Raw genomic sequence first — 14,512 nt, forward strand, 5'->3', positions numbered from 1 at the left:
GGCTGTTAGAAATCGCCATTATAAAAAGAGCCATATACCCCCAATCGTGGAGTGGAGTAGCTTCCGCCTTCTTTGCATGCGATGGAACGCGGGCTGGCGGCCATATCGCGCGCGCGCGCATGTTTTCGAGAGGTTCGCCGTCGAGAATCGGGGCCAAGAAGCGGGCATGTCCACGCAAGGAAGGGACGTTGTGTATCCGCGTCCACAGCGAGCCCCACTAAGCGTCCCAATGACTGGAACCTTCCATTGTCTATATGTGCCTCACCTGCGCCAGTGTCTTTCGACCTGTTTACCTTGATAAGGGACAACTCTATCTGCAGCCCCCTGAGGACCGTTCTTTTGTTCGCCCACTCGAAGCACGATATGATAGCATTCTCCCGCGAGCGCCGTCTTCAAGAACGGCTCGGGGAAAAAAAAGCTGATTCTTGGCGTCAGCGCCAGCGATCGAGAGCCCCTTTGGAGAGTCTTTTCTTCTCTTTTATTCGTATTGTTAGTGTCTCATGCGTGTCGTTCTTGAGACGTCTTTTGTCTCTGCAGTCCGGTTCTTGGCGCTCGACACTCGTCTTCGGAAGACGCCCCCGGTCGACTTTTGGATTTTCGCGGTGTGCGCCGTTTACACGCTGAACAGCGTGCCCTCGTGGGAACGTGCCTTCGTGAAGCGCCTCCGGCAACTGCGTGCACTTTCGAACGCTCCGTGCGAGCACGTGCGACGGACGACTCGGTCGCTGCCGTGTCAGCGACTGGCCGTCGTCCACATCACCTGGAGTGATCGCGACTAATGCAGAAACAGCCGAAGAGGCCCCGCCGGGATCTGTGACGCCATGTGGAGCTCGCTTCCAGGAGGAGCTTCGTACAAGACGTCCTTTGATTCGCGACGAATCTTCGAACATGTGAGCGAGGTCGACGACCATCGTAGAAAGATCAGCGCTTGAAGCAATGCCGGTGAGCTTGTAGAGGATGATCTGTTTTCTTGATGTTGATTGCATGTTGAAATGTCGATGATGCATGCAAGCTGTGCCATTGTTGCTGCTAGAAGAAAAATTGAGGCTGCTAGAGTATTCCGTTTATAAGCAGACGTATTAGCTCATAAGGTATACGAGACTCTTCTGCGGTGATAACGGGAGTTCAAGTCACCGGAAATATACGGGTTGCAGTTCTTCTTTATGAGGCTGTTGCGTCATCTTGTCATCGACGTCTAAAGGTTGCCTTCCCTTATTCTGCAGTAAGGTATACCACCTTCGTTTGCCTATAGGTAACGCGGCCTCTACCGCAACAACGAGGGATCTAATGAGATACTAAACAAGAGTTGATAACAACTAAAGCAACTTCTATTTTACGTCGGTGCGCAAACATTTTGCATGCGTTGCATAACACTGGCCTACGTTGCCCGTTCGACACGTAAGGAAGATGCAGACTTAGCCAAGCCCAAGTGGCTCCTGCCTGCATTCCCCTCAATATCTTTTTAACACTTACAAAAATAAATTTCAATATCCCCACTCACAACAATGAAACCACGCGCGTAGCATTCAGCTGCCACGCAAAAGAGGACAGGTTGTCCTGGATTTAACAGAATTTATTTGTTTTAGGACATTTTACCCAATTGTGATAGGAGATGTGGTACAAGCAGAGAAAGAAAGAAAGAAGAAAAAGGAAAAACAGAGAAAGCGAAGTGTTAAAAGTAGGTCATCAACCGGTTAAACTCTATTTGAACCGCAGAAGGCAACTAAAATGTTATCCTTAATGTATATGACTGTTGCCAGTTGAAAGGCCCTCTTCTGTTTACGCACGATGCACGTGATAGTGCATAGCAACTGCGAATTTTGTGTTAGCGCACGAGCCATAAACCAGTTAATTACATGCAGTAAGAAAACACTAGAGCAGAAGTTCACCCTTGCAAGCCCCTTGAAGGTAGCCCCATCTTGTACTGCGCCTTTCACGATGCGCGCCTGCCCTCTAAACGAAAACTAGAGAGAGGCGAAACACGTGCTCGGTGTTCTCCCTGCAGGCATAACAGTGAACTTCGCGATGAGAGCGCCGTGGAGATGCGGCGTCGCTAATGCGAGCCGCCCGATAAGATTAGAACAATGGGACCTCTCCCCGACGCGTTGCGGATGACACAAAACACGGCGCAATCCGTTGTGCGACGAGCTGCGTTGCGGCTGGCAAAAACGCCAATGGAGCGGCGCGAGAACCTGTTGCGGGGCTTTCGCTTCATGGCAGCCGTATTTAGAGGCATCTATAAGAAGACACCCGCGTAGACGACGCTTCGCTTACGTCACGCGGTCGCGACCTGGAGGCCCGGTGCAACGTTACTAGATTAGGTTAACATTTGTCGGGTGCCTCAACGGTCCTTTTAGACCCAAAGGTTATTTCACTCTTTCTGTTGCTACAGTTGAACCTCATTGTAACGAACATTGATATAGCGAATTACTTGCTATAGCGAAATAGATGTGAACTTTGGTTGGTCTTGCTTCATTTCTGTGACACTTATTCTTTTATAACGAAACCGAAACCGTGAGGGCTGCGCTCGATATCGGATATAACAAAGAAATCTCGGCCAGTCGGATGAGATGCTACTTGAAAAGTATCGCTGCGTCTGAAAATGAAACTGCAGAAGTAGAAAAGACCCTTTTCTTCTTGGACACTGTGAAAAACATCATACTCAGTGCTGTGAATAGCCACCAGACGAAGATCACATCCTTCTTAAAAAAATAACGCACGCCTCTTTGTCAAATGAACTTCGCAATTTGTTCTGTTGTAATTTCGCGTTTCATGTTCTGGTTCATTTAGCTTGAAAAATGGGCTACCTTGTTTATAGTGGGTTCGAAGGTCAAAATATTGCGTGTATGTATCAAGGATTTTTACTGGAGCCGGATTGGCGATTGGTTTGGGCCGATTTTTAACTTTACTGATACAACGAATATCGGATATAACAAAATAAATTACTCCCCCGACACTACTTCGTTGTAACGGGTTCAACTGAACTTTGAAACTTTGCAATTGCCGTGGCTTACGCTTACAGCTTTCACTAGGCGCGGCACATTCGCAGGACTATATTTAGGTAGAAGTGACCGCATACTAGTTCAACAAGTCAGGCGTGAAGCTCGGGAAACTGCATGTGGCAAAGTTTCGTTTTTCGCTGGCGGAGCGTTTTGTTAGATGTGCGGGCACAAACACTTAGGGGCAAATCGCTGAAAATAGTGGCATGATTGCGTTTTTTTTTTTTTTTTCGAGTGGCGTTGAGCCGATATTCATGAAACAGCAGAGTGAACCTATGCTTTCTCTTTATTTCAGATCTGGCGGGCGGTACTACATGTTCGACAGTTTTGGGCAGCCACATCACAGGTGCTGGAATATACGGACGCATTTAGAGACACACTGAGACCTGCTTCGCAAACGCGGGACTTACGCCAATGTGACAGCTGCAGCCCCTGTCACCACAGGCCCGTACATTTCGCATGATTGTATAAGAAACGAGGATTGCAAGTATACAGACATACGCATTTAGGACCACCCCTTGCACACCGCTCACTCGACAAGGGAGCTCACTCCTACAACAGTGAACATTGAAAAGCATTTATACCAAACGAATTAATAAGAAATACGACTAGTTTTTTCACTACTTTCTTAAAGCCACAAAAACACGACAAGCATTTTCTTAGCCTACCTGCCACGTTACACTTAGTTCCGTTACGCGGAACCGCTCAAAAACCGACGTGCGCCGAACATCTCTGTGCACCAACCACCGCACAATTAAAGATATCTGTTCGCTATCGAAGATGAACTGCAACTTGCACCAAGTGCGCGCCACGTGACGACGAGCGGGATCAGGAAGCCGGCAAGGCAAACTTCTTGAAGGCGGACTTGTTCACAGTGCGACTTGCGGGCGTCTTATGACCCCCGGGTCAAGGCCACCCCGAGCGATCTTCCCCTCGCCGGCACATCTTGCCGCAACAAGCCTCCCAGCCGGACGAACTTTTCTCGGCGGCCTGCGAAGAAGGTTAGTGGATCTCATCTCGGGGCTACCGGACATCGGGGGATCATTTGCGGCGGCGAGCGGAGACGCGCCAGGACTTTGGCGGCGAGTGGTCCCGAGAGTCGGTCGTCACCTGGGAGCAGTTGTCGCGTAGCTGTCCCTCGGTGTCGGTGGTCGGTGCCGAAGCGAGGGTAGCCCTCCGCCGCCGCTGCCGTCGCCGCCGGGAGGGCTGCTGCTGCTTGAGCGCTGCGAGGAGGAGGCGCCTGTCCGACTCCGCCCTCCATCGGCCTGTTGGTCGCCGGCGAGAGGGGGACCCGCAGAGCGGCGCGAAAGAGCCATGCCGCCGCTGCCCGCACGCCGGAGCGGGGAGCGCCGCCGGTGCAGTTAGCCCCGCCGAGAGACCCATGGATTACGCGGGCCGCTGGTTCGCCGCTGCCTGGGCCGTGCTCTTCCTAGCCTTGCTCCTGCGAACGGCAACGTGAGTACGCTCCCGCCGCCGCCGCCGATGCTGCTTCCTCTTTTGCGACGCTCTTTAGGGCCCCTGTGTGAATGTCTGTGTCGAAAAGGACGTTGGCGAAAACTCCCACTCATCACTGCTTTCGTACAGTATGATATATGCAAGCGCTCTTCATTCTTGTTTCCCCCTTTTTGGAGCGCTTGTGCTGAAGAAGATCGCCGGGCACACTCGCCACCCCGCGACGTTCGATTTTGAGTTATCAAAAAGAGCGCGCGCGCGAGAGAGAGGGAGGATCGTTAATGACACCGAGAAACCAAGTGTCTCGGCAGAAAGCGTACGCAGCAGACTGTCTTTAAAAAAAGCAAGAAGAAATCGCACCTGTAAACGTCGAGACTTCCACTGCGGCGGAAGCAATACGGCGCTTGTCAAAGCGAGATATCTTGCGCGGAAACACCGTGACGAAACATAATTGCTTCATTAGCGACGTGACAAAAGATGATGTTTATGCAGTCCTCTTCAAGTCTTGTTCCATGAGTTGGAAGAAGGTAGGGGTGGGTGGGGGTGTAGCTTTTGTCGACTGCTTGGCGGTATTCACGTTGCGGCCCCGGAAGGGTCAGCGCTCTAAAAGCAATGTGCGTGGTCGGCGGCGGCGCGTCGGGAAACAATGCCGCCGTCGGCCAGCCGATAGAGCGGTTACCTCAATACGTCCTGCACACGCAGCCGCCGGTACGTCTCTTCACTCGTGGTTAGCGCAAAACCAAAACAAAAGATAGAGAGAGAGAGAGAGAGAGCAGGGAGATTGCGCGCTAACCCCGCCTGGCCGAAAGTCGGGAGGGTCAAAGCACCGCGAAGAACGCGCTCTCCGGTGGCAACGATCCCTTTGAAACAGAGGCGATTTCTTCCTGAGTAACGGGAGAAATGAAATACTGCTCCCCGAGACGGACGTGGCCGTAAACGTCACGTTTAGGCTCTTTCCGAGGAGAATACCCTCGGTTCCTGCACTCTTCTTGCCCCCCGCTGCCTCCGCATCTTCGTCTGTCGCGTTTCCTTCTGCTTCCTTCCACTTTTGCCTTCGAATAACTCGTCTGCGCAGGAATTCTCCGGGGCCATTGTGCCACGTGCAGGACGACTTCGGGGTTAATACACGCGGATTCGTAATACGCGCTCAGTTGGCGCTGTTCTCCTGGTGGCGAACGTGGCATAGGAGAGGTTGTACCGATGGTGTAGTTCAGCGTTTTTCAGCGCTAAAAGATGGACAACTGTATCGGCTTGTGAGTTTTGTTGTTATTGTTTCTCGTGCAATTCTGGCTGCTAAGCTTGCTTGCCCGTGCCGTCGCACTGACTTGGTCCTTTGGAGTTTGCAAACGAAAAACTTTACATCGTGGGCCATTGCAAGCGCGTTGCGTATGCGCAATTTAGTAGTGTACAGGCTGTATCTAGTGCATCCTTAGTACATACATGGTACAAATGAACAACTTAGTGTACATGCTGTGTCTAGTACATGCTTAGTACTTACATAGTACATAATGCACAATTTAGTGTACGTGCTGTGTCTAGTATACATGCTTAGTACATACATAGTACATAAGGCACAAATTAGTGTACATGCTGTATCTAGTACATGCTTAGTACATACATAGTACATAATGGACAATTTACTGCACGTGATGTATATGGTATACATGCTTAGCACATACGTAGAACATACTTAGTACGTACGTAGTATATGGTGTACAGTATAGTGAGCAGTGGACAATATAACTTAAAGTGCGCTCTGCTTGCTATAGAACATGGCAAAGGGTCTCGGCTACACAGTGACATGGCAAGAAAAGCGGTGAAAATTGTAAGGTAGACAAAGTTTACAGTTGTTCTCATGCCTGTTGTCATCCCTTCGCCAAAGGCGCAACGCTAAAGATTCTTATACGAGCACCATTTGATTTTGTTGGTTTGATTGAGTCTCAGATGAGGACGTACTCGGTAGATTACCAAGTATTGAAAAGCGTTCGTGTTACATATCGTCCCGATGCTTAGTGGTTTGTGCCATTTGCTGAATTTGTTTCCCTTCCAAATGACAAACAACTGACGTATGTTTCCGGTTGCAAACATATCTTAAGTCATTTGGGCAAGGTTTCCCCGGCTCTTGCAGCTATAGCAAAACACCACAACGATTTGGACCGCTGCGCATCGATCTCCAGAAACATCACCAGCGGAGAAAAACGAATCACTGCCCTTAAACCTATCGCGAGGCATTTTTAATTGCCTTTCTTCAGTGAAGCTTCTGCGAAGTAGCGTTCTGTGTATAACGACGCGAGGGTTTATGACCCCTGAGCCTCAGTCAAAGAAAATGCGTAAACGCACGTACGGCGTGTCAGTATCGCATTCTCCCGGAATAGCAGAAACAAGCTTTCCTCAAAGCGTGCCGTCTCTCAAAACGCATAAGGAAGGCGTCTGGGGGATATGGAATTGTTTTGCGATGCCGATGAGTGTTGCGTGTGTGTGTTTGGGGTGGGGGGGTCGTTAGTGCTGTTGCCGAGATGAAAAGAATAACAAATGGAGAAGGGGGAGCCGCATTCTTTGCCGGTCGAGTCGAAGAGGGAAGGAAAAGAGCCAGGCAAAAGGCAGTAGACAGAGGCCTTGTGGATTCCCCCTTTGATCCGTATATTGTTTTGCCTCGATGTTTTGCAATTGCGCGTGTTGTTACGCTTTTGTCAGGCCGCCTTCCTCTCTGTCTGGTTTGCTTACTTGTTTTGAGTAAACGACGCTGGAACAAACAAAGTTGCACTCGCATCTTATTCTTTGCCGACACTTGCAAAGCCCGGGCTGGCATGCTTTAAACGAGGCGCGAATTGATAGGACATTAAAGGAATTTCAGCGTTTCGATGAAACGCAGTTCTTAAAAGTACATAGGGTAGAAATAAGCTTATACGTGAATAGATGCGCTGCATTCGCGTTCAGTACAGCACGTAAGCCTCACTGGGTTTCTCTTGGATTGTAAAAAGAATGTTATTTTTTTTTTACTGCATCAGCAACAAGCAGTGCGATTACTAAGCTAAGCATTTCGTCGTATGCAGAAACTATTTCCTGTGCACTACTGAGACAACCACCCTAATGCATTGCAAACTAAAATTATGAAGAAAAAACTGAAGAAGAACAAATTGAGTCACAAACGGATGCAGTACTGATCAAACTGAGGGTGCATGTATACGGGTGCTGAGCACCATATCAACATTTACTAGGTGGTGTACACCCCACCGCAAATGACTTCTCTTTCGGACTTCTATGGTCAAAATCGCGCGCCTCAAGCAAATAATACGCTGTATACCTGCTTTAGAAGCCCTCGGTGTCTGCCTGACCTTGCCACTGTTTCGGGCAAGAGGCTGCCAACCGCAGCGAAGCGCCAGCTGATTTCATCGAAGCACCTGTTTTGTTTGCTTCGGGAGGGGGGTGCGTTGTTCGCAGCATCGCGTTGTAAGAAGCCGCTACGCACGCGACACCACTTGCACGCCGCACACCGAGTCAAATGGCAACAGGCGGGGTGGCCAAAACGGAAACCGGCCAGTGCACAAAGACACAGCGGCGCTCGACCGCAGCGATCCAGTGTCGCTCCCGACGGCGGCGCCTGAAAGCTGAGCGCAGCGACGGCGGCCGAAGCTCAATCGGGGCGCGTGTCTGCGCGAGACTGCAGGCGCGGTGTTGGTCTGCGCTATATATACGGCGGCGACAGTACGCCGGGGATCGGCTTCACGACCGCCAGTGTTATTGTTCTTCGCCCTGTGCGTGCACCGTTCTAAACTAACGATGCGGAAGACGGGCAGTAAAATTTACAATTATACCTAATTCGCACTTTTGTTGCCGAATTATAGCCATGGCGGCGAGCTTAATTGGGGGAGGGAAATTCGTGCTCCCTATTATTCTGCCCGGTTGGTGGTCGCCGCGCAGAGGCAGGCCGCTGTAGACTTCTTCAACGGGTGACAAAAGAGAGGTTTCGGGCGCTCAGCTGCTGCAGCGGTTACTAATTCAAATACTCAAGCACGGGGAAAGTCGTGCAACTGCACAGAGTGCTGTCTCTAAAGAAGCCGAGAAAGAGAAATAATCTTTATTGGGAACACCTTGTGAAGTACTCTGCTTTAAAATGTAACCGTGGGGGTGCTGTGTCACTGAAGCTCGGAAAACAATTGAGAAAAGTAGTTGATGAGGCATTTTAGCTACAACGCACGGTCTATTTCAACATAGTAAAAAGCGCACTAGACGGGGACAGAAGAAGAGACAGTGTCAGCTCGTCCCGTGTCGCTGTCTCTTCTTCTGTCCCCGTCTAGTGCGCTTTTTACCATGTCGAAGACGTTTCACCAACAGCCCGAATTTCTGCGTTGAATGGTCTATTTCAGTGGCCGAAAAAACGATCATTAATAAATTTTGTGACGCTCGCTTCTATAACCTAACCGCTTGGGATAACTAAAAAAAGGAGACTCATTTTTCACTAGTACAATTTTGTTGGCATAATGAAGTTACTTTAAATTACGATCATGTGGTCATGGATAAACAAACAAGAATACAACGACGACTTCAGTGGATACAATGGATCTTCAGGTATCGACGCTGGCACAGCCACCTTTGATTACGATCACTATTTTGTCCATTAGCTTGAACCGCCTCTTGCGTTCTTTTTTTTTTTTTTTTTTACGAACTGATAATTGATTTTTTGTAACACGAACACATAGGTGCCTGTAATTGCGGAACTTATATAGTAGGATATTGTCTCTAGCAGACTTTTGAATGTTCGGCGCTCGGTGTTTGTAGAGAACGTTGCCTTAAGACACTTGGCCCGCTACGACCGGCCAACTACGAACTTTGGGTCATGTCGCTTGGAGCCCCACCTCACAGGAAGCGCCTGCTCGACACTCTGCTGATTTTCACTAGAGAAGCAGGCATTGAGGACGACTTTATGCCGCCTTTCTTTCCCTGTTCTCCCCACCCACTCCTTACTTTGTATCCCATTTACGACTCTTGACCGAGGCAGCGGGCCATGTCAAGGGGGCTTCTCTTCTTTCTGTTTTTTTTTATTTCACTTGTTTGTTTATTGAACTTTTGATAATAATTCATTCATTCATTCATTCATTCATTCATTCATTCATTCATTCATTCATTCATTCATTCATTAATTCATTCATTCATTCATTCATTCATTCATTCAAACAGTGCACCATCTACGAAAAGTGTCACTGTGAGAATTGGGAAAATAGGGAACACTTCATGAAATTGCTGCTGGCTCAAACGGAACTCTCGTTAGTATCGACGTTTGGAACAGATATGAATGGGCTTGACTCAACAAAATAGGACAAAGACACTGGTTTATTATGAGGTTTAAGGCACCGACGCTACACAGGTGATGAGGCGCTTCATAGTGGAGGGCTTCGGATTAGTTTCGACCACCTGAGGATCTTTAACGTGCGCCGAAATCTCGACCACACGAGGGTTTAGCTTTTCGCCTCTATCAGAAAAGCGAGGGCAAAGAGACAACGTCGTTTTCAATGTGTTTATGGCTTACTATGTGGCACCGTATTGGAGAGAGAGAGAGAGAGAGAGAGAGAGAGAGAGAGAGAGAGAGAGAGAGAGAGAGAGAGAGAGAGAGAGAGAGAGAGAGAGAGAGAGAGAGAGAGAGAGAGAGAGAGAGAGAGAGAGAGAGAGAGAGAGAGAGAGAGAGAGAGCTCTTTATTGGAAAAGCAGAGAGGTTTTCCGGCGTGTACAGTCGATGCCTCTATGCTGAAGATTGGGGATGGAGGAAGAAAAGGCCCCAAAAAGAGATGGACCCGAAAGCAAAATGACAAAAAAAAAATATTGTGGACTTGCGCGATAACCGACGTACATACCTTTGGTATTTGTACTTAGCTTGGGCCACTTAATATAAAATTTTGATGTAGTGCAAAAGTCATCCAAATAAGAGAACAAACTCCGTAGAGCTTTGCGCAGCTTCGAGGGACAAGTTCTTGGTCCTAAATTAACGTTGACTGATTGGTCGATCTTTTCAAGGAAGTGGGATCTCAGTTCTATGCAGGCCGCACATTCTAATGTGTTCAACTATTTCTACATAAGAACAATTATCGCAGTGCAGATTTGGCGTCGCTCCAAGGCAAAATAGGTAACTGTTTGTGTATGCACAGTTCAGCCGTAGATGGTGACATAATGTTTTCAGGTTACGAGGGCACTTCGTACTGGAGACGACTTTGCTTGACAATGTTTGGTCGCACTTACAAATTTATCGGTGTACTATCCCCGTACAGCAACCTCTCGCTGTAACGAAATCGCCGTTATTAGGATCCTCCCTTTATTCGAAGCTTTTTTTTCGTTCATACTTCAGTGCTTGAAGAGATCATTCCCGCTTTTAACGAAATGCCGGTTACAACAAAGTCAGTTCTCTCTCCCAAGGACTTCGTTATAATGAGGGTTTACTGTAGTTACTCTTACGTTTTTTCCCGCCTTGTGCTTCAGCTGTCCACAAGTACGGCTGTCATTAGTGGCACTTACAGGAATTCAGCTCAAAACTGCAGGGGGCACGGTGAAAGGGTTCGCGACAGGAACTATGTTCTGGTACCTGCCCAACCCACGCACGCTGACACAGGAAACAAGAGAACACGCTTCGAGCTCATGGTCGGATTCTGTACTGGCCTGCGCTTGCAAGGATGGCCAAGCCAAAAGTGGCAGATGCTGGCCGGCCGCGTAATCAACACGTCTTGATGTTCCCGCAAGGACGTAGACAATAACTCTCACTTGGTCCCTGCTTTTTCCAACTTTGTCAGATGAAGGCTACGCGGTGAACTCTCGACACCATATGCGATACCCACGGCGAGTCAAATCCATCAGGTGTTACGAATATATTCACGTAATTTAGACTGTTGGCTTAGAAACAAGCTTATGCTCGACTACACGTAAGGCGGCTGGGAAGGGGGGGAGTTGTTCGTTAGTATAGGTTACAGGATACCAAAGAGGCTGCAAGATTGACCGGTGTAAGGAATTTAAGGGGATGAATATCCGTGTCACAGGTAACCATTAAATATCTTTAGTTGAGCAAGCGAGCTGGGCGAACATTCCGATGCGAAGCCCCCATAAGGTGCTCTATATTGGGCAGAGGGGAAATCCCCAAGCCCGTTTAAGAATGCTTTTTGACTTCAGTGGTGGCGCGGATGGAGGTCCTGCGCGCGAACTGACGAAGCACCCTAGCTGCACCATTCCTTGAAAGCGGAAGCGAGATCCCCTCTTTCTCGTCGGCCCTTCCTTTCATCCCTTGAACACCCCTTCCCCAGTGTCGAGTAGCAATCCGGGCTCTGAGCCTGGGTAACCTCTCGGCCTTTCCATTCGTTTTCCTCCTCCTTCTCCTTTACTTCAGTGCTGGCCACCTCATTATGTACGCTGCAAAGCAAACTATTTTTTTTAAAAAAAGACGTTTAGGCAGCTTCATGGGGGATATGTACACGGCTTGCACTTGTGACATCGGTAGCCCAGAAACCGTCGTCTCGGAGAGAGGGGGGGATTTTATTTGGGCAGAAGGACTCTGTCAAGTAGAGGAAGAGGGTGTAGTCTGTGGCCTGAGACAACTTGAAGTCCGTTGGGGCGCTAGAAGTGAGCTTGGTGGGCCGATTTGAAAGGCGGTGTGGTAAGTCGTGTGAGCATGAAAGAGCTGAGTCTATACAATGCTCATCTTATACAGAGCGGTGACAATGGACAGAGGTGCTCCGAATTTTCTACGTTATCCAGAAGCTGTCCCTGGTAAATAATCACCGCACTTTTTTTTTGTTGTTTCCAGCAACTTGGAAATTACCTGCGCGTCTTGTGGCATTTTCTATGCAAGTGCTCGAACAATATGTGTAAGAGATCAGTTTACAACTTTGCGAACTAAAAGCGAGAAGTGATCCCTGCTACTGCATAGAATGCATGCTTCCCACGCGGACTCTGAGTGGTAGAAAAATTGTTGCTGTCAGTTCCTTCTGTTCTTGTTTTATAAAAATTAGCTAACTTACTTTGTTAGCCTTGTTTGTTACTTTGTTGTTAGCAAATTATCTAACTAGCTTATTCGTGTTATGGTACGGGTCTAAATTGAGAAATTTCTGTGAGGTGGTAATTAGAAAGTCATTTTTTGGGACATTCAAAGCGGGAAAAAACATTTTGTGATTGCAACTTTTGCAGAACTATTTAAGGCGGAGCCACAGCCGATCGCAAAGGGTTCAGCAAGGTAAAAATGTCGCTAGACTTCGCGTGAATACGGGGACGTGTATAGTTTTATGCCACCTCACTTCATGTCCATCTTCACGCCAAGGTTAAGTGCACGCACCGCTCACTACCGCTGGCGTACGGAAAGGGGGGTGGGGGGAGGGGGTGAGGAAGCCGCCCCCCTCTTCCCCGAAATTTTTGGGACGGAGATGCTTTTCAAGGCTGGATCAACCACGAGCTATTTTTCTGCTTTGGGGGTTGTTTGTTTTTGTGTGTATTGTTATTTTTTAATTAATTTTGTTTGTTCGTTCTTAATATTATTTGTTAATTTTTGTTTGTTATTGTGTTCTTGTTTTTCTATGTGCCCCCCCCCCTCCTCCGAAGGGAAATCCTCCGTACGCCACTGCCGACTACACATATATTCTGGTGCTTCGGTAAAGAGCCGATGGTATTAACCAGCACAAAAAAAAAAAAGAAACCTACAACGCAGTAGAGAAAAAAATAAGGAGGGGAGGAGTGGGATTAAAGTTTTGCCCTTGTGAATTAAATTGAATTCCTAACTCACATATAGCTCGAAATTCTGCTACATTCATTCGCTAAACGTCAATTTTCTTTCTAAACACAACCTGTTTCATTTTAACTGGCCTAACGATTACTGACTGCCCTCGTTCTCGCAATGTAACGGATTTCCTGCTCTGCATAAGCAGCCGGACTACAATGTGACGCTCCGCATTATGTTCACTGATCGCTAAAATGACACTTTCAACGCTTTAAAGAGATTTTTTTTAATAACTGGTATGTGCCAAGTCTTTGTGTCTCACAGAAGCACTCATGTGCAAAACAATGAGCCACAAAAATTAAAGTACCTCCGTGCACCGAAACGTGTTCTACATTCTTCACCGCCGGCTTTATCGTTGCTGCAGCCATTGATGAGTTTTAGCCTCGGCACATGTTATTTTTGTAGCATGCTGTTTTGCGTTATTTTCTCGCCGATGCATATTTCAGACTGTAGACACTGTAGGCACTACTTACTTGGAAACGACGCTTGACGTTCAGACCATAAGAGCGGTACATTTCCGCCCCGACGCTGCCGCAGTGGCAGAGGTGGAAGCAAAACTCCGCTGTGCATTGAATGTGTCGAGATTCCAGCGTATGTTGAACATCCCCAGGTGATCTATGCGAATCCGTAGCCCCCAAATGCGGTGCGTCTCACGGCCCAGCTGAAAATGCGGCTCTTAACTTGATCTTCCCTTGGAACCACAAAACGTACACCCCCTCTTGTGTATATCAGTGTCGCCGCTATAGATATAAAAATAGCCGACTAGCAAACAGTTTGTCGGAGTAGTGTAACCATTTCGGAGTGTTGAAGCTGGAACAAACCCGTTAGAAAATGTGTAAATCTAGTTTGTCCAAGGTAAGGGTTGTTCGTACCAGCACCGACCTCGCGATAGCAAAGACCCTGATTTAATAAGGTCAGGAATTACCCATGAGAGCTGCCTCAGCCTGGCAGGCGGGAGGGAGTCAAGCCCAAACGCAGCGTCGCGGGAAATTTCACATCGTTCGAATTGCGGCTGCGTGTGCTAGAATGAGGAACTCTTTTCAAGCAGCTTTGTTTTTGCATAGTTGTTCTTAACTGTTACACTGCAATGAGCCTCACTGGGGCTCTCTCTCTCGCCCTCCCTCTCTCTCTCCAATGGACTGGCTTCACGCCCCGGAAGGTTTCGCATTAATAGCCAGTGCAACAATTGAATGAGGACCCGTCACACAGCCCATTCAGCTATTCTACTCCCCGCTATCACGATCAAAGCGGGCACAAAAAAGTTGAAGGCTCTACGACGAAATTCCCCACACCCCAGAACTGTTAACCTGGTCCCAGT

At 48.3% G+C, this 14,512-nt stretch overlaps 1 protein-coding gene across 1 annotated transcript in view; it reads left to right on the forward strand.

Moving 5' to 3' along the window:
* Positions 1 to 429: 429 nt before the first annotated feature.
* The window catches only part of LOC144170654 (protein Wnt-6-like), a 52,000-nt gene continuing 37,917 nt past the window's right edge, over positions 430 to 14,512 (forward strand). The window contains exons 1-2 of the mRNA XM_077700584.1: positions 430 to 942; positions 3,295 to 4,454. Coding sequence (XP_077556710.1) covers positions 4,381 to 4,454 — 74 coding nt within the window. The 5' untranslated portion in view covers positions 430 to 942; positions 3,295 to 4,380. The remainder of the gene's footprint in view (positions 943 to 3,294; positions 4,455 to 14,512) is intronic.

This window comes from Haemaphysalis longicornis, unplaced genomic scaffold, assembly GCF_048455015.1.
Source record: "Haemaphysalis longicornis isolate Haplotype H1 unplaced genomic scaffold, Haemaphysalis longicornis Haplotype H1 scaffold_2, whole genome shotgun sequence".
NCBI classification, from domain to species: domain Eukaryota; kingdom Metazoa; phylum Arthropoda; class Arachnida; order Ixodida; family Ixodidae; genus Haemaphysalis; species Haemaphysalis longicornis.